At 55.4% G+C, this 24,721-nt stretch overlaps 10 protein-coding genes across 10 annotated transcripts in view; 3 read left to right on the top strand and 7 right to left on the bottom strand.

The window, feature by feature from the left end:
• The window catches only part of K489DRAFT_249414 (arp2 3 complex subunit), a 2,130-nt gene extending 867 nt beyond the window's left edge, over nt 1–1,263 (bottom strand). Inside the window, exons 1-4 of the mRNA XM_033599947.1 lie at nt 907–1,263; nt 598–839; nt 487–533; nt 1–406 (exon numbers count right to left, since the gene is read on the bottom strand). Of these exons, the coding sequence (XP_033458558.1) occupies nt 1–406; nt 487–533; nt 598–839; nt 907–941 (730 nt within the window). The 5' untranslated portion in view covers nt 942–1,263. The remainder of the gene's footprint in view (nt 407–486; nt 534–597; nt 840–906) is intronic.
• Nucleotides 1,264–3,032: 1,769 nt separating this feature from the next.
• K489DRAFT_359169 (N-terminal nucleophile aminohydrolase) lies at nt 3,033–5,486 on the top strand (the record flags this gene model as incomplete). The annotated part of the gene is made up of 5 exons (XM_033602596.1): nt 3,033–3,553; nt 3,610–3,809; nt 3,868–4,153; nt 4,616–5,019; nt 5,173–5,486. The coding sequence occupies exons 1-5, from the start codon at nt 3,435–3,437 to the stop codon at nt 5,484–5,486; spliced, it is 1,323 nt and encodes a 440-aa protein (XP_033458559.1). The 5' UTR covers nt 3,033–3,434.
• A 773-nt stretch (nt 5,487–6,259) lies between these two features.
• On the bottom strand, nt 6,260–7,263 carry K489DRAFT_410984 (uncharacterized protein; the record flags this gene model as incomplete). The annotated part of the gene is made up of 2 exons (XM_033607765.1): nt 6,260–6,432; nt 6,591–7,263. The coding sequence occupies 2 exons, from the start codon at nt 7,261–7,263 to the stop codon at nt 6,260–6,262; spliced, it is 846 nt and encodes a 281-aa protein (XP_033458560.1).
• Nucleotides 7,264–8,873: 1,610 nt separating this feature from the next.
• On the bottom strand, nt 8,874–11,148 carry K489DRAFT_321530 (Pkinase-domain-containing protein; the record flags this gene model as incomplete). Its single annotated transcript, XM_033601553.1, has 3 exons — nt 8,874–9,484; nt 9,583–10,873; nt 10,948–11,148. 3 exons carry the CDS (start codon nt 11,146–11,148, stop codon nt 8,874–8,876), a joined length of 2,103 nt encoding a protein of 700 aa, XP_033458561.1.
• A 460-nt stretch (nt 11,149–11,608) lies between these two features.
• K489DRAFT_249399 (uncharacterized protein) lies at nt 11,609–12,536 on the bottom strand. Its single transcript, XM_033599946.1, has one exon. The coding sequence runs from the start codon at nt 12,250–12,252 to the stop codon at nt 11,716–11,718; it is 537 nt and encodes a 178-aa protein (XP_033458562.1). The 5' UTR covers nt 12,253–12,536; the 3' UTR covers nt 11,609–11,715.
• A 2,404-nt stretch (nt 12,537–14,940) lies between these two features.
• K489DRAFT_249857 (uncharacterized protein) lies at nt 14,941–16,161 on the top strand. Its single transcript, XM_033599949.1, has one exon. The coding sequence runs from the start codon at nt 15,076–15,078 to the stop codon at nt 15,910–15,912; it is 837 nt and encodes a 278-aa protein (XP_033458563.1). The 5' UTR covers nt 14,941–15,075; the 3' UTR covers nt 15,913–16,161.
• Nucleotides 16,161–16,961, top strand: K489DRAFT_249852 (uncharacterized protein). The gene has a single exon (XM_033599948.1). The coding sequence runs from the start codon at nt 16,410–16,412 to the stop codon at nt 16,833–16,835; it is 426 nt and encodes a 141-aa protein (XP_033458564.1). The 5' UTR covers nt 16,161–16,409; the 3' UTR covers nt 16,836–16,961.
• Nucleotides 16,962–16,990: 29 nt separating this feature from the next.
• On the bottom strand, nt 16,991–19,122 carry K489DRAFT_381527 (uncharacterized protein). The gene has a single exon (XM_033605140.1). The coding sequence runs from the start codon at nt 19,059–19,061 to the stop codon at nt 17,088–17,090; it is 1,974 nt and encodes a 657-aa protein (XP_033458565.1). The 5' UTR covers nt 19,062–19,122; the 3' UTR covers nt 16,991–17,087.
• Nucleotides 19,123–19,302: 180 nt separating this feature from the next.
• On the bottom strand, nt 19,303–20,809 carry K489DRAFT_432487 (uncharacterized protein). The gene has a single exon (XM_033608488.1). It carries the CDS (start codon nt 20,748–20,750, stop codon nt 19,518–19,520), a length of 1,233 nt encoding a protein of 410 aa, XP_033458566.1. The 5' UTR covers nt 20,751–20,809; the 3' UTR covers nt 19,303–19,517.
• Nucleotides 20,810–21,046: 237 nt separating this feature from the next.
• Nucleotides 21,047–23,950, bottom strand: K489DRAFT_381529 (uncharacterized protein; the record flags this gene model as incomplete). Its single annotated transcript, XM_033605141.1, has 5 exons — nt 21,047–21,395; nt 21,457–21,538; nt 21,596–21,861; nt 21,915–23,058; nt 23,215–23,950. Coding segments are annotated over 5 exons (2,295 nt in total), but the record flags the coding sequence as incomplete, so codon positions are not given.
• Nucleotides 23,951–24,721: the final 771 nt, after the last annotated feature.

The following is a 24,721-nucleotide window of genomic DNA, read 5'->3' on the forward strand; positions in this document are numbered from 1 at the left end:
CGGCGGTCTTCAGTGATGAGTCGGGCTCGCCACGCTCCCGGAGTAGTGACTGTACGAAGTATGTGATGTCTCGACCGGCAATCGGGATGCTTTTGATGCTGCTGCCGATGACGTATCCCTCGGCGACGGGAATGACGTGAGTGACACCTTCACCGGAGTCGATGACCGTGCCGGTGAGAGAGCGGTCTTGTACTTTGGATGACGTCCACGACGCGGCCAAAGCGAGGACGGCTTGGACGGCAATGTAGAGACCTGCGCAGTTGAACGATTCAAACATGATCTCGGCGGTGTTCTCACGGTTCTCCGGCGGGTTGAGCGGAGGTTCGGTGAGGAGAAAGTAGTGGTCTTCAGGCTCGACTCGGAGGTATTTGAAGATGCTGTTTGACCAGAAGCGCTCCATGTGGTCCTGTGGGAAAGAAGCCGTCAGTCGTGGTGACCTACCATCGATGCGACAGTCATGAGAAACATGTAGATCGAGCCACATACCCAGTTCTCTATTTGTCCATGTCGGATCGGGTAGTGCAGACCATACCCTGGAATGAGGTCAACCCTTCAAAATTCTGTATTTCCCACGCGCCAGATTGGTGCGCAACATACCAGGTCCTGCTGAAGCCGCCAGCGCCTCGTCACCGATGAAGAAATCCAAGTCCTCTGTCCCTCTCTTCGCTGACAAGTTACCAGCGCCGCCAGTCAAGAAGGAAGGTTTGCTGGCGACCGCCGGACGCCCCGAGCCCGCGCCTGCGCTGCCTGGCGATGGTCCCTTGGTCGCGATGGCGGTCGGGAAGACGAATGATGGTGAATCGTTACCTGCGAACCCGAGTTTGGAGTAACCGGTACCGCTGGAAAGAGACAGAGTCAGCATTGGCATTGCGCACTCTCCGGCGCCGGCGCATGCGGGAGACGTACTTGTCCATGACAACGGCAGGAGTCTGGTTCGCCATCTTGAATTTGAAGGTTACTGTTCAGACGAGTGGCGATGTGGTCGACCTGGACGGCGCTCTGAGGCGGAGGATAATCAACTGGGACTGCTGCTGTGTCCGATCGGTCCGCTTTCGAGGCAGCGATGGTGACGATGATGCAGCGCAGACCAGACAAGCAAACGCAAAGCTCTCGATGTCCTCGGGCGCGTGAAGTTCGTGATGTCGTGAAGTCGTGATCGCTGCTCCGTGAAAGAGTGCCGTGTGTGGTGGATTCCGAAGGCCTTCTGGGGGCTTTGTGCCGCGCGTTGTTGGAATGGAATTGGACGAACATTGTCGTCACTGGACTGTGGCCCGCCAGCCAGCCCTGAAGCTGTTTGCTTGCTTGCTGCTGAATCATCATCCACCCACCACGCGCACTGAGGATGCGTGATGAGAGACTGAGAGGAACCCCGCCCCGCGCCGCCCCGCCCATTGTTACTGCTGAGAGGAAGCCAACCTGGTATTGTCATTGATGGAAGCCCACGCCACGCCTGCCCTACAACCGCCAGCTCTCACCCAAACCGCGGCCAATCGTGTCCTCGAATAAATGGTCGAATGATTATTGTCCCATTATGTTGACGACGAGACTTGATCTCCATGTCGAGCACCGATACCATCGAAGCCCTCAAAACGTGTCAAATTGTGTGATGATGATGATGATGATGATGTACGACTTGACATCGCCTACAACTCCGCTGCTGTGATACTTCCAATATCGCCCAGGCTATGTATGCGATAGGCATGGGTGGTCCACGCAATCGGGAGTTTTGGGCGCAAAACCAACCAACCAGCCAACTCTTTGGAGGGGAGGAATTTCACCGGGCCTTTCTTTGTTGGCTTCTTCTGCAATGACGAGGAGGGAGTCTCGTGAAATCAATCTCCGTGACCAAGTGGTATCCCTCATCATTATAATCTCCATCATCTCCATTATCATCACCATCATCCCCATCGTTTCCTCGGGATCCTAGAAACAATAACCCTTGGAAGAGTGCGTTGTTGTCGATGCCTGGGTCCTCCTCCGAGCGCCGAATCGAGCATTGCACTGAAAGGAAGAATGAAAGAAAGCAAGAAAGGAATAAGAAAAGAAATAAAGCAAGCAAGCAAGCAAGCACGACCCACGTCCAGCGATCCGACATACCGATACCGACACTGATACTGTATCCATTCCATTCCGAGGCGTCAGATTCGGTTCGAGGTGGTGGCGCTGAAGTATGGTGAGTTCTGTCCCATTTGATGAGCGCACACGAGGTGAGCGGTGGGCGGTGAGCAATGGAAGCCCAGGATGTAGCAGTGGAAGGGCAATCGCCAGTGGTAACATCTCGAGGAGTGAGTGACTGATTGTCTCCCTCCCTCGTTCCTCCCCGACCGTGGATCTGTCGGAGAGTCGGAGACAAATTGGTTGGTGCCCAGGTGATGGAGATGAACGCGACCGCTGCTGTTCCTGCTGTGGGTCGATACTGCAGGCGATGATGATGTCGAAAAGTGATGATGATGATGATGGTGATCTCGAACACCCAGCAGAGAGGGTTGACGGTGGTGGTGGATCAGATGTACGAGGTGAGGTGCCTAGGCAGGCAGAGCAGAATCGCTGGGCTCGTCATCAATTCAATTGCGACTCGGGCGGACATTTGATGGATACCTGGGCACACCATTGACGCTCTTCGCCGTGGATAGAGTAACAACGGTAACAAATGGCAGTGAACAGTGACAGCCAGCAAGCAGGGCAAGATCGTTGCCACATCGTTCACCAGCCATCACCATCATCATCTCTCAAGTGCCTTCCTCTCCACTCGTTCACTTTCTGGTGGTGTGTGTTGAGTCTTCAGTGCCTGTTTATCTACCTACCTACCTACCTGCCTGCCTGCCTGCCTAGGTATCTAGTAGAGTGAAGTCAGTCAACAACCGACACGCCGACGACGCCTTCCTTCCCTGCTCGGAACCCGCCGTATTTGGCACTCACCCACTCACTCACACTCACTCACTCTTTCCTCTCTTCCCTCTCTTTCTTCACCAGACTCCCGCCTAGCGGCGCTGACCTTGACTCTCACCGAGCATCGCCTGCAAGTACGGGACGAGTCTCGGTCGTGAAATCCACCTCGCCGTCATCCACCGTTCCGAAATTCCTCAACCTCAACCTCAACCTCCGCCTTCCCGCTCATCTCTACACACTCGAGCCCGATCGCTGCGTGTCGATGTGGCCTGCAGAATCGCGAGTATCACAGGACTGACGGCCACATCAGATCACATCGACGACGACATCCGCCTCGACCTCGACGACATCATTCGCTTTGACCTCGACGCTGGTTTCGTCGATCCTTGACACGATATCCCACAGAACTACCCGCCAGCGGCATCGTCGTCCACATCGACCTTCCTCGTTCCATTCCTAAGATCGACATCCACTTCCTAGGATTTTTGCATCATCATCACGCCGCCATCACCTGAGACTCGAAGCCACAGAAACCCCAACCCATCATGTTCTCTCGACGAAGCGGCCGCAAGGGAGATGCCGACATGTCTTGTGTCTTCGTTCACGCCGGAGCGGGATACCACAGCAAAGAGAACGAAAGAAACCACCTCCAAGCATGCTCCGAGTACGTAGAGACCCTTCCCCAGTTTTCACGTATAGACCTTCTACTGACCTTCTCAGCGCCTGTAAATCAGCAATGTTGATACTCAAGAACGGCGGCTCGGCCGTCGATGCGGCAGAGATGGCCATCAAAGTGTTGGAAGACCGGGAGATTACAAATGCTGGGTATGGCAGCAACCCCAACATCGACGGCGTCGTGGAATGCGACGCCATCGTCGTCGATCACCTGGGCCGCAGCGGAGCCGTTGGAGCTGTTGCGCGTGAGTGCCGCCGCTTGTGTGCTCAATCTCTCGGACGTGCATGACTGATGTTCAGCAGAAATCAAGAACCCGGTTTCGCTCGCCCGAGTTCTACTCGATTGCACTTCTCAGCCTCTGTCTCTCCGGCGCGTACCTCCAAATTTATTGGTCGGCGAAGGAGCCACAAATTTCGCTCACGATCACGGCATACCAATCTTGCCGTATTCTTACCTCGTATCGCCGAGCGCGAAACAACGGTGGCAGAAATGGCGAGCCGAATTGATGCGTGCGGAACGCATCGACGGCGACAGCTGGATTTTTCGCCCGTCTGCTTCACTCGCCGAAGTGGAACGCGAATTGGATATGTACTACAGTGAGGCAGGCAGCGCCGAGGCGAGTCGCATCAAACATGAGAGGACAATGCTGTTGAGCATGCTGCACTCTGGCCACCCTATCACGCCACTGTCGCCTGCGCCGTCCGACTCGCGAGAGAGCACCTTGGCCTCACTTCGGTCGCCCATCGCCTCTCTGAACGATCGCATGCGACCCGGATCAGGCACGACTACTCCAGAGTCCGAAGCGTACCTCGATCCGGTCGGACCTCCCGGGATGCTTGAAAATACTGCGCGCAATCCATTTGCTAACAGTACCCAACAAATCCCTTCGACGGCATCGTTGTCACGTATCGTGAATTCCGACGGCGCTGCCGAAGGAGGTGCTCATATGAACGAGATCGGGTTTCACATGAAACACGACAGCGATTTCCATTTCGAGGAACAGCTGAAAGATGACTTGTCCATGACGGGGACAGACACAGTGTCCGGAAGGGAACCTCTCGAGCAGTCGCGACGAGCAGGGGACACGAGACAAGCTTTCACGAGGTCCTCCATCGACGTCACCGAGACCAGTTCGTTCTCTCGAGACGAGGAGCATACCATCCCAGACAGAGAAGATCACATCACCGACACTATCGGTGCCATTGCTGTGGATCGACACGGCAATATCGCTTGCGCTGCCTCCTCTGGCGGAATTAGTATGAAGCACCGCGGACGAGTCGGGCCAGCTGCACTGATCGGCGTCGGGGCCTTTGTCATACCAGTCAACACCAACGACCCCGATCGAACCTCCGTCGCGGCCGTCACCAGCGGGACCGGTGAGCACATGGCCACGACGTTCGCCGCGCATGCCGCCGCACAACGCATCTACCACCCACGACGCCCTCGGAACGTGCGTCGCAGCAGCGCAACCCCGTCGGGCCATTCATCCCGTGCGAGCTCAGGCCCGGCATCGCCCATCTCCGACGACGTAGAGATCGAAAGCTGGCCTTCATCGTCTTCCCTCCGCTCCACGGGGTCATCGCCAGCCCACCCGACCTCCTTCGAAGAGCCCTGCGACGAGCCCGAGGCCCTCCAAGCCTTCATCACCTCCGACTTCCTCGGCCACCCCTCGGTCCGACACAGCCATTCCGCCGGCGCCATCGGCGCGCTCGTCGTCAAGAAGACGCTGGACGGGATCTGGCTGTACTTTGCGCACAACACCGACTCGTTCGCGCTGGCGAGCATGCACGGCGAGGAGCCCCGTCCCGTGTGTACGATGAGCAGGAAATCGAACGATCGGGCTGCGAGCGGCAACGCGGGCCTGGCGCATGGCGGCCGAGGGATGCGGTTCGGACGCAGCTCGGGGGGCAGGACGCGGTGATGGTTGACTGTTTTTGTTTTCTTTTCTTTTTGCGAGCTGAATGCGCAGGAGTGATCTGTGATCTCGGAAATGACCCCTCCTCCCCACTCCCTACCTGAGATGGCCGATGAGAGAAGCAAAACCGCCTCGGGTGTGCCATGTCCGGCACGGAGAGGGAGAGATGGAATTCTCGCGGCAGAGACGGAATGGGACGTAGGGACATGCTCATCGCTCTCATCAGGCGCGTTTTGGCCGGGCCCTAACCGGTGACGAACTCTCCCTTCAAATGGCTTCCTACGTTTTCTATTTCCATTTGGCTCTTGCGCATACGCACTGTGACCGGCAGTACCATTCCTCTCCATGGGTACTGAATCTGCCCGAACTCAGGACCCGGGACAGAACCGACGATGGGGGGCAGGCACCCGCTTCGTCTCGTCTTCGTCCGCGCGGACGGACATATCGATCCTCCCTGTCTCTACCTTACCCGTGAATGAATGAATCGGCGCCGAGTTTCGATGGGGCCGCTGATGGGACCCCGGCTGCTGGGCCGGAGAAGCGGTTGTTGTTTGTTTGTCTGTTTATTTGTGATGCCGTCCTCTGAGAAAGAGAGAGAGAGAGAGATCCTCTCACCAAACGCCGCGGAAAGATTCCCCATTCTTCCATCCCATCCCGTCCAGTGCCAAAAAAAAAGAATAAAAAACCCCCGAAACGAAATGAGATGAAAGGGAAACCTCCCACGAAAAACCATTTCCATTTCCATTTCAACTACATCCTGTTTCTCTCCCGCCGAACATCTACCGTCTCCTCGCCGAGGACGATTTCGTCCCTTCGGTCGTCGCGGCGCCCGCCGGGGCCCCGGCCGCGGGGCCGTCCCCCGCCAGCAGCAGACGGGCCAGGGTCCGACGGTGGGAGAGCTCGCGGTCGTCCATCTGTTTGTTGTAGAGCGTGGGGAGGACGCGGAGGGAATCTGTTCGGGGAGGGAGAAAAGAAAACACGCGGGTGAGGTCAGCGGGTCGTTCCCCTTTTCTTTCATCCATTCATTCTTTCTTTTGAGAAAACAACATGGGAGGGAGGGAGAGAGGGAGAGAGAGAGAGAGAGAGGAAAAAGGGGGAGAAACGACTCACTGGCATGGTCCTCCGCAAACACCACCGCCTCCGCCTCGCCCCGCAGGCCCCTCGCCCGCGCCGCCCGCACCACCTCCTCCAGCAACGCCGCGCCCACGCCGCGGCCCCGGTAGCGCAGGCGGACCGCCCAGCCCTTGATCCGGCCCTGGGTCTCCCCCGTCCGGGCGTCGGCCCGCCAGTCCACGACGATGGCGCCGATGACCTCGTCGCCGAACCGCGTCACCCAGACATCCGCCGGCTGCTGCTGCTTCTTCTTCTCCTTGCCTCCTCCTCCTACTCCTCCCGCGGCATCCGCGCCGCCGCCGTCGAGCCAGTCCAGCCCGTAGCTCTCCGCCCGCGCGATGTACCCCTGCGTCACCATCCGGACGATCGCCATGCCCGTCATGACCACGCCCATACTGCTCAGCCCGACCCCCAGCCAGTCCAGGTGCAGCTTGGCGCGGAGGAGCTGGGCGACGGCGGCGAGGACCAGCGCCGCGGCGGCGAGGTTGTACGGGTGGAAGAGCAGCGCGCTGTTGGCCGCCTGCCGCTGCTGCGCGATGCTGTCGGTGACGAGCCGGAGCGCGGCGATGCGCGCGGCCGTGTCGGACGGGCTGGTGTGCTGCGTCGTCAGGCTGGGGATGTCGGCGAGGGGTTCCTCGGGGCGGTCGCTGGTGGTGGTGGGGGAGGCCATGATGGCGCGCGGTCGCTCTCTGGCGGAGATCGCTGGTCGTTGCTGTTGGGTCGTGGTTTGAGGCGGGGGAGATGAAAGGGGCTGGGCGTCCTTGCGCGGATGGGGAGCGAGATCTCGACGGTGGGTCTTGGATCCGGCGTTCTTCTCCTGGAGGGGGTCTCTGTCGGTCGTCGTAGTCTCTTTCTGCTCGACGAGGTGGATCGTTCGGAAATGCGCGCGCGCCCGCGTGCGAGACGATCTATGCGGGGAGAGCTTTGGGCGACAGGCAGAGGAGGTCTGTCTGTGTGATCCAATCGAGAGTCGCGAGGGAGGAGGAACGAAGAGACGGCGAGCGAGAAGAAGAAGGTTCACCACCGTGCCACGGCCGGTATCATGTGCGATGAAAGAAGAAGGTCCGATGGTGGGAGGGAGGGATGTAGTGAATCCGGCAGCGCTCAGACGATGTCGTCGAGGCGGCGGAGAGACGGACGGTGGGTGTTATCAGTAGCGCAATCTAGACAAGAAGCAGACGAGGTCGCGCGAGGTTTCCGTGCTCACGATCGCGGAAATGTGCTTCCTTGCGTGTCGTTACAGGACCTCGCCGCGTGAAGGACGGAGGATCATCGAAAAAGTCTCCACTGCCCATGTGGCGACGGGATCCCCCTCGATCCTTACCCACCGCGAGCCGCATCGATCATCAATCGCGGTTCCCATGCGATCGTGAGGGACCGCGTTCCACATCCAAGCACGTGTATTCCCCCCCATTGGGGGATCTGTCCGGCCGCCCACCACACCCCACGTGCCGTCGCCCATCGGGAGAGATCCGCAACCAAAATTCCCCCAAAAATAAAACAAGCAATTCGCGCGGAAGAGAGAGAGGTAGAGAGCCAAAGCTTGAGCTCGGGCGGCGGGCGCGCCGTTGGCGGAACGCCCATGGTTCAACCAATCGATGGGGATGACGTAATCCCCGACTCGAAGACATGAGAGCCGAAGTCGGAGGATGGAGGAGGAGGAGGAGGAGGAGGAGGAGGATGGAGAGGTTGAAGTTGTGTCTTCGTCGTCGTCGTTGTCGTTAGTGCCGAGGAAAGAATTAAAGGAGATGCAATTGTTGTTGTTGTTGTCGTTGTCATCGTCCTCGTCGTTGAGGGACGAGGGTTATGAAAAGGAGACATCTTTCTCTTCGTCCCTGCATTCCATGAAAAGAATCCCGTGATCCTCTCCAAGAAGAGGTTGAAAGGGACGAGCGAGAAAGAAAAAAAAAAGAGGGACAGCACCGAGCATGCGTTTCGTTTCATCATTATGATAATGCTCTCCTCTCCCTTTAATGGAACAAGGAGGAGAGAGGGAGAGAGAGAGAGAGAGAGACAAAAGACCAAAAAGAATATGTATATATAACACCCGCCGACATGTCTTTTTGAGTAGAGAGAGAATATGCCACAACGCGCTTCGTGAAGCGACAGGTCGAGGATTCCCCTGGTCGTTTCTGGCCGTCATCCGCAGATGCTGTTCCACTTCAGATCCTGCGACCGAATCTCCGCGTCCTCGTTTCCATCATCCTCCCCGCTATCCTCGTTGCTGTCCGGGATGGACACCGACGGCACCCGCCTCACAAGTGCCCCGAGGATGATCTTCTAGTTTCCGCCAGCGTTGCTAGGCTGGAGGGTGTGCGTGTGGCCGGGTGCTTTGACCACGACGCCGTCTTCGCGCTGGCAGCAGACGAGGGCGTTGCGGACCCAGGGGTCCGCGAGGATCTCGTCCATGGTGGCGCGGCGTTTGGGGTCGAGTTCGAGCATGCGGGAGATGATGGGGCGGGTCTCGCGCGGGAGGAGGCGGAGGAGGCGGATGGGCCCTTTGATGGTCGGGGTCGGGGTGCTGCTGTTGGAGATGGCGATGGGTTGCTCGGTGGTCTTGGAGGAGTCATGGCCGTTGGGGTGGTGGTGGTGGTGGTGGTGGGCGTGGCCGTTTTCCTTCTCTCGGCTGCCTGCGCGACTGGCGGGCGTGGAGGTCTCAGGGGCGGGTTTGACGCGGACACCGCCGTTCAGCCATTTGTCCTGATCGGGGTCGGGAGGCGAGACGAATAACCGGTAGGAGTTGTCCGTGATCCGGGGGGCTTTCCAAGGAAACCTTCGCAAGGACATGCAGCAGAAGATGATGGCGATGGACCAGATATCCGCAGCGCGAGGATCGTAGCGAGGGAGATCGTACACCTCTGGCGCGAGGTAGGGATCTGAGCCAACGACGCCTGTTTCGAGGAGGATTAGCAGGGTTTCTCGATGTATCCGAAATTCGGTGGGACCCGAGAAAAACAAGATCTCGAAGCCCACCACTCAGCAGACTCACCGGTTGCAAGCACGACGTCCTCTTCAAAGGGATACCGGAAAACGACGGCACTGCCGAAGTCGATCAATTTCATGATGCCGTGCTCCGAGACCACCACGTTGTCCAGCTTCAGATCCCGATGCGCGAGACCCATGCTGTGGAGATAGCACACCCCGCTCAGAATCTGCAACGTCGAACAGGCGACCTCTTCGCGACCCATCTTGCCGGTCATGACGGTGGCGAACAGATCGTACGGCGCGTATTCCATCACCTCGAACCATTTCCCCCGCTCGTGCACGATGTCGATGGTCTCGATGACGTTGCCGTGATGCAACGTCGATCCGATGCAGAACTCCGCCGTGACCTTCTTGTTGTAGTCCCGCTCGCTCTCGTAGGTGTGTCGATCCCGGAATTGCTTCACGGCGAACACGACGCCGTCGCCGGAACGCTTCATCAACCGCACGGAGCCGCCGGCCCCCGAACCGAGGATCTTCCCGAATTTGCCGTATTTCGATTGGATACCGTGATCATCGGCGAACGGGACGCTGGGGGGAGCGGCTGTTATGCTCGCCTGTGCGGGGGGCGTCCGCACGCCGTCCTTCTGCGATGCATCGCCCGGCTTGGCGCCATCTTTCTCCTTTTGGGTCTTGTCGCCGATCTTGAAGAACCGCTTCAAGTTGGATTTGGAGCTCGAATGATGACCCTTGTCTCCCAATTTGCCGGAATCATCATCGTGACCGAGCCGCACGGCGCCGAAGAAACTGGTCCGCTTGCTACTGCGACCTTCTTCTTTGGGGGTCTTCAACGGTGGGATGCCCGACGACGACGAGTAATTCGAGATGGCCGGAGGGGTCGCACTCGGGATCCCGGAGTTCGCATAGCCGGCGGCCGGATCGCGGTTGCCGAATCGATATTGAGCATCGTCGTTCTCGGGCGGCGCACTGATCTTCTGCTGTGGGAGTGAGATGTGACTCGGAGGACCGGATTTCGTGGTGACGGGGGTGACCGCTGCACTGGTCTCCTTCGATGGCGGCTGTGTGTCCTGGCCCGAGCCGGAAAGCGTGGCCGATATCTGCCGAGGCTGGCTGGTCACGGCATCGCTTCCATGCGTCCTCTGCGGCGAAGTCGACCGCTGTGGTGTCATGACATCTTTCGGAATCCCCGCTGGTGGTAGGACAGGCTTGGCGGCCTCTTTGGAGCGACTGGCGGCGGGTGTCAAGGGTGGCGAGTGGACGGCCGACGAGGGCGGCGAGGGTTGCGATGAGGCATTGCCGGAACCAGGGAGCGGTGGCCTCCTCGATGCTGAGACGACCTGGAATTGTCAGTCAGCGTGAACTCTCGTCATGACCAGGACTCTCAGCGCTCGAGAGCACTCACCCGCGAGACCGGCTGCGATCCTGGTAGCGATATGGGCTCAAAGGCGTGATGGGCGGCGCGCGACTGCTGGATATTGTTCTGCAATTGTGTCCGCAGCTGTTGCAACTGCTGTGCATCCTCCGGGGAACAGCTCATGTGTTTTCGGTCCGTGTCGTCCGGGTCGTTGCTCGTCCGTTGCGCCGCGGATGGGTTTGTCGTATGAGCCGACATGATGTGCGAGGGTTATTGACGGGAGCTCCGTCTACGGGGGTTGTGGTTCAGCTGTGACGAAACAATGCCGAATGCGCAATTGCGGGGTCGTCGCTAAATCCAAAGCCGCGCTCTCCGATGACCGACGAGAATTCGAGTTGGCGCGCCGAGAAGAGGAGAAGGTGGAAATTGGGCCCTCGCGATGACCGACGCGAGAGATCTTTGTTGCGGTGGAATGAGGCGCGTTGGCGTGGAATGTTTGTTCTGTGAGCGAGATCGAATCCGTATGGGATTTTCTCGTGTGGGATTACAGGATCGGAGAGGTCGATTCGGTATTGCGAATAACGATGGAGAGTTGGCTAGCTGGAAGTGATGGTCGAAAGCTATATGGTGCACGAGTGAGAGGCTGTGACTGTGGAAATACCCCGATGGTGGTGGTGGTGGTAATGGTAGTGGCGGTGCTGTATGAAAATGGTAGGAATGTCGTCGTGATGCGGATGAGAGAGAATTCGTGAGGAGAAGCGACGGTGACGAGATCAGCTCAGATGTGTAATATAATAATACTAGTGCTGTAGCAGATGACGGTGATCAATTAGACCCTGGGCAACAGATCTCCGGCGAGAGGGCGAGAGAGGGCGAGAGAGAGAGGAAAGAGAGAGTGAGAGAAAGGTGAGAAGGTGAGAATGTATGGTGTATGGTGTATGTTGTGAAAAAGTGGTTGTCATTCGGCGAATGAAGAGGCGCCGAGCTCCCAAGCTTTGATTTTTCCTGCAGCAGCGTCCAAGTCTGTATGTGTGCGCGCGCGCGTGTGTGTGTGTGTGTGTGTGTGTGTGTGTGTGTGCGCAGTGATGAGTGTGTAGAGACTCCAGGGCGGGTACTAGGTAGAGACGCAATTCGATGACGAGAGGGAAGGTGCTTGGTGATGGTGATGGTGCTGGTGCTTGGTGCTGGTGCTGGTGCTGAGCTGCCTCTCGAATTATTCTTGTTACTTACAGTGGGGCAAAGTGCAGGTGTAGGTGGCTTGCGATTGAGCCGCGCGCTGGATGGATATACTTTATACCTAGGTACTGTAGGTAGGCATATATATGTATGTGGTCGTAGTGCTCTGCCTGCCCTGCCCTGCATTCGCCGAGGAGAACGGTACAGTATCGAGGGCTCCAGCTGTCGACGGAGCCTTGAAAGGTTTGATCGGAGAATATTGGAAAGAGGTGGAGGAATTCACCAGGATATACCAATCCGATGAGGGACTACTAGGTAGTTCAAATGGCTTCGGTGGAGAAGGAGAGAGAGAGAGAGAAGACAAAGGATGTATCGTACGCAGTCGGCGCCGGTGCCGGAATGTCAAGGCGAGACGGCGCACGTCGTCTCGGCGGTCGTGACTCGTGACGAAAGGTAGAGGCTATGAACAGGTGCCGCAACAGAATCCAGACCGATGTGGCATACGGAAGATGAAGTACCTCACAGTCTTCGGAACAGCGATATGTCTTTCCCAACAAGCACGAGACGATGTCGGAACAGAAGGGCGAGGAGAGGGTTTCGGAGCATCCGAGTGACTCGTGCACCCACCCAATCACCCACCGACCGAGAACCGTTGCGATGACCTACCGATGTCGAGTACGACTGACGACGGGAGCAGCGAAGATCTACAGAGGGAGGAGACGCTGTATGGTGGCCATATTATTCGACGGCGGTGATGATAATACCTAAAACGGATCTGGTGACGGGCGATGAGCGCGCCACCACCACCACTCTGAAACCGGGCATCAAACCACCACCATATCATCACCATCACCGTCTCCATCACCACTACGACAAGGTCCTCCGAGTGCATGATGAGCCCTCCTGCATCCTACAGTATGTATCTCCACGCAACGCATCGCCGAAGGGTGCACTGTATCGTACTGTACCTACCTACCTAATTGATCCATCAGGGCGGTGGTTTACGCCCCTCGGGATTTCCCATCATCGCCATAGACTCTGCAGCATGCAGGAGTACAGTACAGTATATGCTGGCTGGTCGCAGGGAGGAAAGGGCTTGGAGATTGAATCGAGGGCTCACCCGGAGAGAGGAGAGGGCACACGCCACGTGAGGACGTTTTTCCTTTCTTTCTGTTTTACGCACGAGAAGGACGATTCGGTCGGTGCTCGAGCCGGACGGACGCTGGGGGATGGGTGATCAAATAGAGCCCGTTCGGGGGCTGAGACAAGAGGGAAAACGAGTCCTTGTCCACGGCCGAGAGGAATCTCCCTTGGCTGTCATCATCGACCAGGTTCTACACATGAGGCCAGGACAGGCATGTGAAAAGGTGATGTCGTCGGCGGATCGTGTGGTTGTGTGTGTGTGTGTATATGTGTGTGTGATGGTCGCATGTATCGATGTACTACTGTATAGCACTAGACATAAATATTACCATTACTGCTGCCGTGTTACGCGCCAACGCGTATGCACAATGAGGCATGTACGATGTACATCCTTTGCATATCCTGTGTCTTCAGGCAGTGGAAAACGCTTCCCTTTCACATGGGTACCAAAACCCCCCAAAAAATAGAGAAGCGGTTTTCAAAGGCGAATCCTTCTCTGTACAGTACGCATCGGCCTGCAGGCCGCCCGGGGTGCTCCGAGAATTGGTTGAGGGAAAAGACACGACCATGCGCACTCATTGCCTAGTATGTAGCAGGGACGGTAGCGTGGTCGAAGGTTTTTCTATTCTTGAACCATCATCATGATGCTCGCGATCACTTCTGACGGCCGGATACATCCTTGTGCCGTATATGTGACAGTCTCCCTGGGAGTAATTATATGTACCTGCGTTGGCGCATTTCCATCAGAAATCGGACCGAAGAGAGTCAGGAATGGACCACTTTCGCATGGGGTACCACCGCGAATCGGCATGTCCACATGAATGCGAATCCTCCGTCAGCCATGCAAGGGACTCGTGCGTGCGTTCTGGCGGCGAATGATATAATCGAGCAGCGGGAGGACATCTCACTGCGGCAAAAACAAAACGTTTTGCATGTGATGATTTTCCCTGCAGGGACATTCCCAACCCACATGCATCGTCACCCGGCAGGTCGCGGGATCGTCAGGTACATCCATGGGAATCACCCGTCCCACGAGACTCCACCTCTGTCCATCTTCCGTCTCACGGGCTGCGCGTCTCGCAAGGGGAATAATTACCTTGAGTCAGTGGAAGGAAAGACGAAGATGTAGAATGAATTTTAACGCACTCGGGGCCCTAACGTGCGACAGAGGGAAAAATATCCCAGGCGATCCCGAGCCGTTGAATATGCTTCTCACATGGTTGAGATTGTCTCCCTCATCCCGGCCCTGCCACGTGCAAAGCATGTCCAGCAGCATCTCACGGCGAAGCATGTGATTGTCCCAACCGAAAGCAGGGATTGATGGAAAGAATCGTGGCCAGGGTCCTCCTCTGCTCCAACTCACATTGCACCAGACGAGACACTGATATATCGCCAATCGTGAGCTTTTGGATCTCATCGAAAAGTTGACAAGGGCTCACTGACGATATATATATATATATAGCACTGGTGAAGACAGCATAGCCGTCCGCAAAATACAACACAACCCACACATACAGCCTCAGACAGGGGTTCGATATAGTCAGCCGCAGACGACGGGAAAAACCCGAGCGCAGCGCAAAAGGTGCCACCTCGCATCCTTGCGGCCGTAAAAAAACAGAGACATCGTCAGAGAAAAGAAAGAGACAGGCACGGGAATGGGATCATCTCAACCAGTGAACATTGTAATAATAATACAGTCAGTCAGTCCACCCTACCAACGTCTAGCGACCGTCCTTCGAACAACGACGGTCGGTCATCATCCGGTCTCGCCTGGGTCGAGGCAAAGCTTCGTCTCGAGACACGGCCGGGGATGTATCCGGTTCGCTGGAACCCCGTCGAGTCTTCGGATTTGGAGGATTTCCGTCAATGTATCTCCCGTCCGTACCTGAGCGACCGTTTTGTTGGCGAGCCGGACTTTTCACTCTTCCTGCACAGCACACAACAGCAGCAGCAGCAGCAGCAGCCGCGATGAGCCCTCGGAATTGCCGTTCGCCAGATCTAACACTTATTTCGACCTGTCACCATCGTCGTCGTGATGTGCGAAATGCTCCTAACTTGGTGGTTTTATTCATTATCATCATCATCGACGGGGGAGGATTGTTGAAGGCGGCTTTTCCCGCCGAGCCGTGCCTTGTCCCTCGAGCAGGGGTGTCTCTCACCAGGATAAAAGACAGGGGTCTCTGTCATTTGCGCCCCCCGGTCGATCGATCGCGCGCCATATGGTTGAGATTGATTAATCGGAGAATTTTATTTTCTTTCTGCCCTCGAGTACGGGTCCTGCAAGGATGCTGGATTCAGGCAGCCGCGGCGGCGGCGATGGCGGCGAAGGAGCCCCCGAGGAGAGGCCCAGCTGCCGACCATCTGCCGAATGCCGAACGGACGATGATTTTGCGGGCTTGGTCCTGCGGGCTTCGAAAGGGAACCCTATGTAGCAGACACTCCATAGTCGTTATGGCATACACGGCACACACCTGTTTCCCTCTTTCACGGGCCTCGGTGTACACACCACTCGACCTCCCGGTCGTTATAGGGAAATGCAGCGCCAGGATCGACAATGACGGTGCATTTGTACATTTAAAAAAAACCTCACGACCTGTCATGCGCGGAAGAGAAGACCCGGCATTGCATCTGTACCTGGGCTCTACATTGCTTCTGCATACGGAGCCCACACCAATGCTTGATTCGCCTGCATGGGCCAGATAGCTAGGATGCCAGGGTGGGGATGGAGAGAAGAAGCCGCTGCGACAGCCGTGTCTGTGTTTCCCTCATTCGGAAAGCTGGCATGCATGTGCGCGACGCATCTCGTTTACTTCATGTTGTTGTCGCATTTGCGCCGCGTTCGCTCTGGACACAACAATTCCGTTGAGGATGTGAGTATCGCCCGGGGAAATTGGTGAGTGCGTCTGTGAGAGGAGAATTCCACCCTCGTGTCTATAGTAGGCACCAGGGTATTGGCCTTTGTAATTGCGGCCTGGTCGATGATGGGATCGCCCACTGCATCGAAGCTGCGATCGGGATATGGCCATTCGGCTCCATGATATCGCTCGATAGGTTTCCGAAAACAGCCCCGAACCTCGTCCATGACCTCTTCTCTGTCTGTCACGGGGTGAACAAGAGCGCGCGGAGTCCTCACGGCCGTCGACATCGCGACGAGGGACCCACCGACCGCAAGCGACCGCACCACCACCGCCGACCGCACGATGCAAGGCCCGCGTCGAGGAAATGCGACGTCCAGCACCGCTGGGATGGGACCTCCCCGTCAGCGCACAGGACTTCGAGATCCTGCTGAAAGGGCTCCGACCGGCCTGGATGGAAGACCACTGGTCGGTCCACGCGAGCTACCGACAGGAGAGCGACGCATGCGGCGGCCGCTGGGCGAGGAGTTGGACCGGTGTTTCCCGCATCACGTGCTGGCCATCGTGCGGAACCTGTCCAGTCGTGAAGGACCCGTCGTCGGATCGGTGATCTTTGGATCTTTCACCCGGGCCGATGTGGAGATCACGGCGGAAATGGCCCAGAGGCAGGCGGTTTGTCCGTTGAGATGCCTCCTGAGATGCGAGACCGAGGCGTTTAAGCCGATCGAAAAGAGTCGGCTGTTCTTCTATCCCATCGGGTCGAAGGAATGAACCCGTTGTGGGGTTCGCTGCCGGTCTCAGGCTTGGATCTTGTTCTGGCGAATTCGTACAGAACCTTGGTCCAGCGGAAGCGCACAGCGACGAATGTCGAAGTAGCATATTGTAACCTTGCCAATATATCTAGGACACGGAAAAAGATCAAGAATATACACGCGACAAACATCCATTTCCCGACTCGTTCGCTATACTAAATAAAACCCGTATCGATACACGCGCCCAAAGATTACATAGGTGATACAAAATTCAGACCGCTTTGGTCCTCCTGGGCTGAAACTTCCTCTGCAGATAATGATGAGAATTCACACGTGGGGAAAGAGTAGTCCGAGCGGGATCCTTCGCAGCAGAAGTCCACGACTCCGGGCCCTCAATGGTATGCAGAGGGTTGTTTCCCGGGTGCAACTCTACTTGCTTGTACCGCCAATCGAAGACCCATTCTTGCGGCGGGTCGTCGGCCGGATTCTTTGCGGTCGTCACCACCCCGCGGATCCACCCAAGTGTGGGCAAGGCGAGTAACTCGTCAGTTTCGACGCCGCTGTTGTTATTGTTGTTGTTCATTTCCGCGGAAAGAAAGACGGCGGGAAGAGTGGCTCGTAGGCCTTCCACGGAAGTGTTAGCTATGGTGGGAGTGGGAACCGCCTCGAGGGCGTTGCGGAGATTCAGGTGAAGTTTCTTGTAAAGTTGGCGAGGGTGATTCGATTTAATCGCTTTTGCGGCCTGGGTGAGATCTTTTTGATTGAGGAGGCGGATGACGATCTTTGGGGGAGACTGCATCGGGAACGCTTCGAGGTCGCCGAATTCTCGGCGGCCGACGCGAATCCAGTAGCGGTGGTCAAAGAGATGCCAGGATGTCCACGCGATCTTGTCGTTCTGGACTTGTGTGAGCACATCATTAGCCTGGATGGCGGCTTCCGGATGACTTGGAATGGATAGATGGAGATCTGCTTCACTACGTTTGACATCCGAAGATTTGGTGCGGCAAAGCGTGAGTTGACGCACATGGGAATCGGTGCCAGCTTTGGTGCGGTCGCGGATCTCCACTTCAGCAACAACCACCGCCTTGATCGGAAGGCTTACTCCCAAGGTGCTGAAATTGGTCGTCCCGGCCTTAAATATCATGTCCACTGCGAGATCTAAGGCCTGTAGGGAGATGAGCTCCGTGGGACTGACGAGCGAGAGCAAGCGTCGGACGAGCCCGGCACGGACGTGGTTCTCAAGCGCTTCGTCGCCTTCTGGCGCCAATTTCTGCGATGTGTCAATCTCGCATGTTGCCAATCCTACGCTAGGCTTGAGGCTGATTTTGACTTTCTCGAACGCTGCCTCGTCGAGCTTGTGAATCATGTCTGTTTGAGCACGAACGTTTGTCGCAAGCTGATAGAGTCGTTTTGTCTGTAACGCCTTGGGCAGATCGTCTCCATTCAGAAGATGTCGGACGGTATTCCGGATAGTCAAGCTTTTGTCAGCGTTGGTATGATCCTCAAACCATTCCACCCCGGCTTCCCGACAAGTCGCGATGAGGTCTTCTTTCGTAAAGTCGAGCAGAGGTCGGAAGATCTTGATCGGTCCAAGATTGTCGCCGAGCTGACTCGGATGATGATGGGAGTCGGGATATTGACCTTGCTGGAAGTTCGGAGGATTCCTAGTCAAGGCATCGTTCTCGGGTAATAGCGCTTCTGGCTGGATCCCACGAAGGCCATCTCCATTATAGCCGCTATGGATCCGAACAAGCATCGTCTCAGCTTGATCGTTGAGATGATGCGCGATGACGAGAGAGTCAATTCCCGCATCGCAACATGCCTGTCCCAGAGCTCGGTAGCGCAGTTTCCGAGCCTTTGTCTCGAAATTGGACGCAGCACCAGGCTTAGCAATCGCACTCGGGTATTCAGTGGGAGTTGACGATGACGACCAGTCGAGCTTCAGCACTTTTGCCTTGATCTTGAGAGATTTGAGGACGCCAGCGACTTTTGAGGCTTCAATGGCGCTTCCGTCGCGAACGCCATGATCGACAATAAAGCCGGTGAATTTTGGAGCGTCGTGGTGATTGCGTTGGAATTCATGACACAGCCAGGCCAGTGCCATCGAATCGACACCGCCGCTGATGGCAAGGCCGATGCGCCCTTTCCGTCCTGCACCATCCTGCCATAGTCTCGTAAACGCGCCGTTGAACTGTCGCTGTATCGAGTTGAGGAGGATACCAGCAGGTGTCCTTCCGATGCTCATCACTATTGTGTTAAGTTCTACATGAGTATGTGATGGGTAATTAAATATTCGATGATACCGATGGAATGATGTGACCTATCATATCAGCTGCGCATACAAGCATTGAAGTCGAAATTCCGAATGACAAAAGTCGTCGACCTGGAATTTGCATTGGCCAACCCTTGGACATTTATCAGACAAATGTACATCTGTCAAGCTCTGGGATTACTACCTATCGATCTGCCCATCGGTGTAGGCATTCTGCTGTATAAAGTTGTTCGTCCTGAGACTAGAATGTTCAAAAGCCGGAATCGCCTCATGCAAAAGGCTCTATCTCAAGGTAGAAAGTTCAACAAGCAAATTTACACATCAACCCCGAATCATCAAACAACAAGCCAACGAGAACCAACAAACAACTTGAAGATACGATCGCGACGAGCACATCGCGCCTCGGTTAGAGACTGACATCCACTTCAATCAACAATCACTGTCGTAGTGCATATATTCCTCGCCGCTGGTGGAAGCATGTGAGTAAGTCGCGAAGTCGTGCCAGGATCTCGGGTCCGTCTTGACTCTGAGATGATGAAGGCCATTGTTTGATGATAATTTGACTGTGCGGCCTTCTCTGAGGGGAAACTTCTTGCCGTTCTTTGTTCGCAACTGGGTCATCCATGGATTGGCGAGCCTAGTATTTGTCGGAGCTTGCGCTCCGCTCGTAAAAGCGGAACGCTTGAGTCCAGTCTTTTTAACTGAGAGCAGAGTCTGGTCGGTTGCTGGCGGTGACTGGGACGAATGAGATCTGGTGAAAAAGGTAGTGGTGTCGGCGCTCTGGAGGTCGGGGAGTTTGCGAATGTTCTCGTCTGCTCTATGTTTTGATTCGTCAGCGAAAGTAGCGACGCTGGGTTTGGCATCCCAAGCTCCTCCGTGCTCGATTTGCAGAGAGAGTGCCTTGCTAGTAGCCCATCGCCAAAACCCAGCTCGGTTTCTTGCGAAGTTTCTCATTTCGTTGCGATGGCATTCGAGATCGTGCAAGATGGCTGCAACGAGGTCGGACATGAGGGAGGTGGCCGCCGCGTCCACGTTTGTCGCAATTCCGAACTCGGCCAGGATGCGCTGTAATTCGACATCATCCTCTTTCGAATCGCCGGTCTGAGTGTCTCGCTCGATGAGGCCGAATCTGACCGACTTGTCGTTGCACGTCGCCCCATGGAACGCCAAATTCATCGCTATGTCCTGGTCTTCGTCCGTTGCGTCTGCTTGCGGGTAGAGGACCTGCTTCACGTGTTCCACGTCCGCAGCAGTGATGGCTTTGTCCCTTTCAATTGCCTTGATCGCCTTTCTCATCAACTTCCGATCCCTTTTCAACGGGATCGTAGTCACGAGCTCTTCGTCTTCTTCGAGGCTGTCGGGTGCGTTGATCAATCGGGAAGCAGTGCTTGATGTGTCTTGATTTATTTTCAACCTTCTTATCTTCTCCAGGATCTCGGCAATCTCTCGGTGCCGTTTCCTCTCCTGCTCGTCACAGATCTTGCACGCCTGACAGCGAGAGCTCCAATTTTTGCGGAACAGGGTATGATATCGATGACACCATTCTACGTGGACGCCGAGGCATCGACTTCGAGATTTTTCGTGGTGGAGCGGTGCTTTGCAAATTGGACAGTGGTGGTGGAGACCTGCTCCGTCCTCCCACTTGAATAGATCGGTGGGCATCTTAAAGAAAGCTGCGATGTTCAACGATTGATTGTTGTGGCAGGCTCGATCTTGAGAATTTCGAGTCGATGCTGTGTATTCAATTCTTGTACCTTCGATCTTCGAGGACTGGGATCTGGTGAAGAACAATCCGGAGCTGATGTATGGCGCATACTTGTATTCAGTTGGAACGTACTTCCAATAAATTGTTCTACAATCACCAGCGCGCGTGACGGGTGACCACCTAGATGACGCGTCGTAACGAATGTGTTTGTTTACGATATGCAGGCCAAGTGAAAGAATGCTAAACCAAGAGTTCCAAGGTTGTCATTATCTTGCAATTGATGCTGAATTACATTGTAGCAGTAACAACAACGAAGGCTGAAACACGGCAGGAGTGATCCGCTACATTCATGGGTGTTGTCAATTTTAGCTTCCGCGGAAACCCAAAACACATTTCACTGCCCAGGTGCACAAGAAATGTGACACGTCATACCTTTTCAGATCCATATAGCGCTAGGTTGTGATGTGTAGTGAATGAGTGAATATTGATGCCTACCTAAGTATACATCTTTGCTAACATTGCTGGTTGGAAGATCCTAGATATCCTTCACCAACCGCGCTCCGATGAAGGCGTACGGGTACTTGCGTTGGTACCAATTCACACTATGCACGCAAGAAGTCAGCCGATGGCCCGCATCACAAGAACAAATTGTGTAGGACTTACACTGATTTTCGCCCAGCAAAGCGAGGGTGAGTGGCCCAAGAACCGCCGAGGACGATGTTGTGTTTTCCATCGTAAAAGTCCGCTAGAAATTAGATTCAGCACATGAATCGACACCATCTGAATCATCTTTTCGACTTACCGCTGTAGTTGGGATACAAGTTCATCGGCTCAAACCCTTCGCGCTTCTCGAGAGGAGAGCTTGTCCACTCCCAGAGTCCGCCCATACCGCAACGTCCAGCGAGCTTGTCGCCGTGCGCGGTGATGGGAGTCGGGGTCCAGTTCACGAAACCGACGTTTGCCTCATCGAGGTTGACGTACAGTTCCTTTGCGTCTGGTCCTCCGACAGCACCGTTTGTGGAGGTGTTGGTTGGCGGTGTCTCCTGCACACCTTCATTGATGAGATGACTATACACGCCTGTCAGCATCAGTCGCGATGAAAATTTGAATATCCTTCATACCCGTTCACTGCTGGAATCTTCTTTCCAATGGTTTTGGCTAGAATGGAGTCGACTCTCTCCGCATATTCGTATATGCTCCACGTTTCTTCCGCGGTTGGAATGCGACCACCGAGATAATGCGCACAACCGTCCAGCTCGTTGTATGAGGCTGCAACGGGCCAGCTGAGGGCGTAAGTTAGAGCAATCGGGCCGTACACAGTTCGAACTACCTTTGTAGCGATGAACTGCTCGAAGGCTGAATCTCCATTGCTTTGGTCATCCGTTTGGCCATTGGTGTGACCATTCACAAGGCCGCTCGCTCTTGGATTAGTTGCTGCGTTCGCCCATGACTTAGGGATCGTATCGTTCTTCGTGGCAAGCAGATAACGAGCATATTCCTCATTGGTGATTGCGCGGCCCTGGGCTTTGAAAGCAGGCACCGAGATGGCTTTCTTCGGCTTTTCGACATCCCATCCGAAGTACCTCGTTGGACCCTCGGCATTGTCAGGGTCATCGATACCGATCTCAAAGGTTTGCGCGGGGATGTCAAACCACGCGTTTGGGACTTCTTCCTTCTTGGCCTGCACAGCAAGCTGCTCGAACTCCGGCCGTGGAACTCCGATGGGCGGAAGCGTGCGATCGCTCTGGACGAGGATGTAGATCAATGTCTCCAGGTGCATGACCTCATGCTCGAAGCCCAACCACAGGGCTCGACCGGTGAGTTGATCGTCGTATGGACGGCCAGATGCGTATAGGTCAATCACACGCTGTCGCACACGCTCTTGGTATTCCAATACAACCTGAAAGGAAGGCCAGTCGGAAGGGATCTCCGAATGGGCATGGCATTGTGACGGGTCATCGACGTCCGGATCGATACCTCGTTCGAAGATCTTCTGGAAATATTTCGGCTCGATCGGTTGAAGCTTGAGAACTTCGACGAGCTTGATGTCAAGGAACGTGGGGATATGTCCCAGGTAGAATATTATTGCATTGCGCAAGTGAATAGGCTTGTTCGTAAGCTCATCGTTGGGGACCATTCCTGTCGTGACGTTGTCCCATGACGCCCATAATTCTTCAAACTCGTCCAGGGTCGGGACAGGATGCTGAGCGTAATTCTCGGGCTTTCGTGAAAACATTTTCTTCGATTTCGCAAGGAGATGTAGGCCTGTGAAGAGTGTTGACATCGTCAGTGATATCATTCTTATCATCGTCGATAGCAGATTACGTAAAGTGGAGATCTAGATCACTGGAGAAGCCCGCTGGACAGCTACAGCTTGACGCAAAGTGGGAGGGAGTGCAAGTCGTGGAGGTGCATAATTACCATAATCGGCTTTTTCATTTCTCCAGACGGCCGATTCGATGACGCCGGCCGATGCGAACAGAGTCGAAGACTGTTCGTGGGAATATTTGTAAGATTCCTCGATGCGCACCATTTCGCCACGCTGGAATGGAACTCCCTCCACCTCCACTCCATCGAGTATTGGCTTGACAAATGCGCGATGCCGGTTTCCCGCGGCATCGTACTCGCCGACTGCTTCCCATGCATCACGGCTGAACGCCTCACGGCCAAGCAGCTTGTTCGCATGCTCCAAGCCGTTCAGGGTGAAGTTGTGGGTGGTTCCGATGCTGTCATTGTACGCTTTGTGGACTTTTGCACCGTCCAGGCACGCATCGATCGCGATGAGAAACCCATCGCGAGGAGACAGAATCTCGATGAATTTTGACAAGAATCCTACCGCTTCCTCGCGGGTGAAGTTGCCGATGCTGCTGCCCAGAGACATGATGAGTTTCGGCTTCCTGCGGTTCTCCGGCTTTTTCAGCCATTCGAGGCCGTCATCGTAGGTCCCGTGCAAGCCGAAGCACTTCACGTGCTCGAACGTACCCACCGGCACAGCTTCTAACGTGCGCTCCAGTTCGGAGTGCATAAGATCCAAAGCATAGTAGACAATGCTCTTTCCTGCGTTGTCCAACGCATCCAGGAGTAACTTCACCTTTCTCAAATTGCCGGACCCCAGCTCCACCACAATGGAGTTATTGGGAATTTTTTCCGCGATGCTCGCTGCATTGTCACGAAGCAAGTTGATCTCCTCGTTAGTAAGGTAATACTCATCGAGGTAAGTGATGTCTTCGAAGAGTTTCAACCCTTTATTGTCGTACAACAGAAGAGTTGGCAAGGTCTTGTCCTCGCCATTCGACGTCGAGATGCCATTCAATATTTGCTGCTTAAGTCCGATGCCTGTAGAGTCGGACCTGATGTCGATGATCCGACCCGAGGCAGGCTCGTGGTGATCGAGAAAGGGCATGGTGACTATGATCGTTCACGATCGATCGATGAAATGATTCGGTTGGATGTCAACACGGCGGCAATGTTAAGAAACAAAGAAAGAGCAACCGGTAGGAAGATATCTATATGCTGTGCAAGATTTCTAGCTTTCCAGACATGCTTATATCCTTTGGGCAACCTCTCAACAGCGCATTCGGATGGACAGCACATCCGGGTCAGAGGCATTTCTCTGGATGAACGGGGAACACTGCATCGCGATCTGATTTGTCGGCGACATCATAGTGCGTGGTATGAATGCAAAGTAAGTACCGCATTCGAGCTCTCAAAGCCATCACAGCCCCACTCTCAGGATTCAAATCACCAGACGGCTTCACGAGGCAGATGGTGCATCGAGTCTGTCCCATTTAGCGTTTGAAGGCTGAAGTAATTCGTCGTCATGATTTCCATTAGCAGTGCATAAAGTTGCCCCATCTGCTCGCATGCATGTTTGGAGCTCGAGCGGCTTCATACAGGGCAGTCGCGGCTTCATCGTGAGGGCAGTCTC

This window comes from Dissoconium aciculare (assembly GCF_010015565.1).
Source record: "Dissoconium aciculare CBS 342.82 unplaced genomic scaffold K489scaffold_8, whole genome shotgun sequence".
NCBI lineage: Eukaryota > Fungi > Ascomycota > Dothideomycetes > Mycosphaerellales > Dissoconiaceae > Dissoconium > Dissoconium aciculare.

What these genes read in the sequence shown, in the direction of transcription:
- K489DRAFT_249857 (XM_033599949.1), top strand. Translation starts at nt 15,076, where the DNA reads ATGTATCTCCCGTCCGTACCTGAGCGACCGTTTTGTTGGCGAGCCGGA.
- K489DRAFT_381527 (XM_033605140.1), bottom strand. Translation starts at nt 19,061, where the DNA reads ATGAGCATCGGAAGGACACCTGCTGGTATCCTCCTCAACTCGATACAG.
- K489DRAFT_249852 (XM_033599948.1), top strand. Translation starts at nt 16,410, where the DNA reads ATGCAAGGCCCGCGTCGAGGAAATGCGACGTCCAGCACCGCTGGGATG.
- K489DRAFT_432487 (XM_033608488.1), bottom strand. Translation starts at nt 20,750, where the DNA reads ATGCCCACCGATCTATTCAAGTGGGAGGACGGAGCAGGTCTCCACCAC.
- K489DRAFT_249399 (XM_033599946.1), bottom strand. Translation starts at nt 12,252, where the DNA reads ATGCAGGGCAGGGCAGGCAGAGCACTACGACCACATACATATATATGC.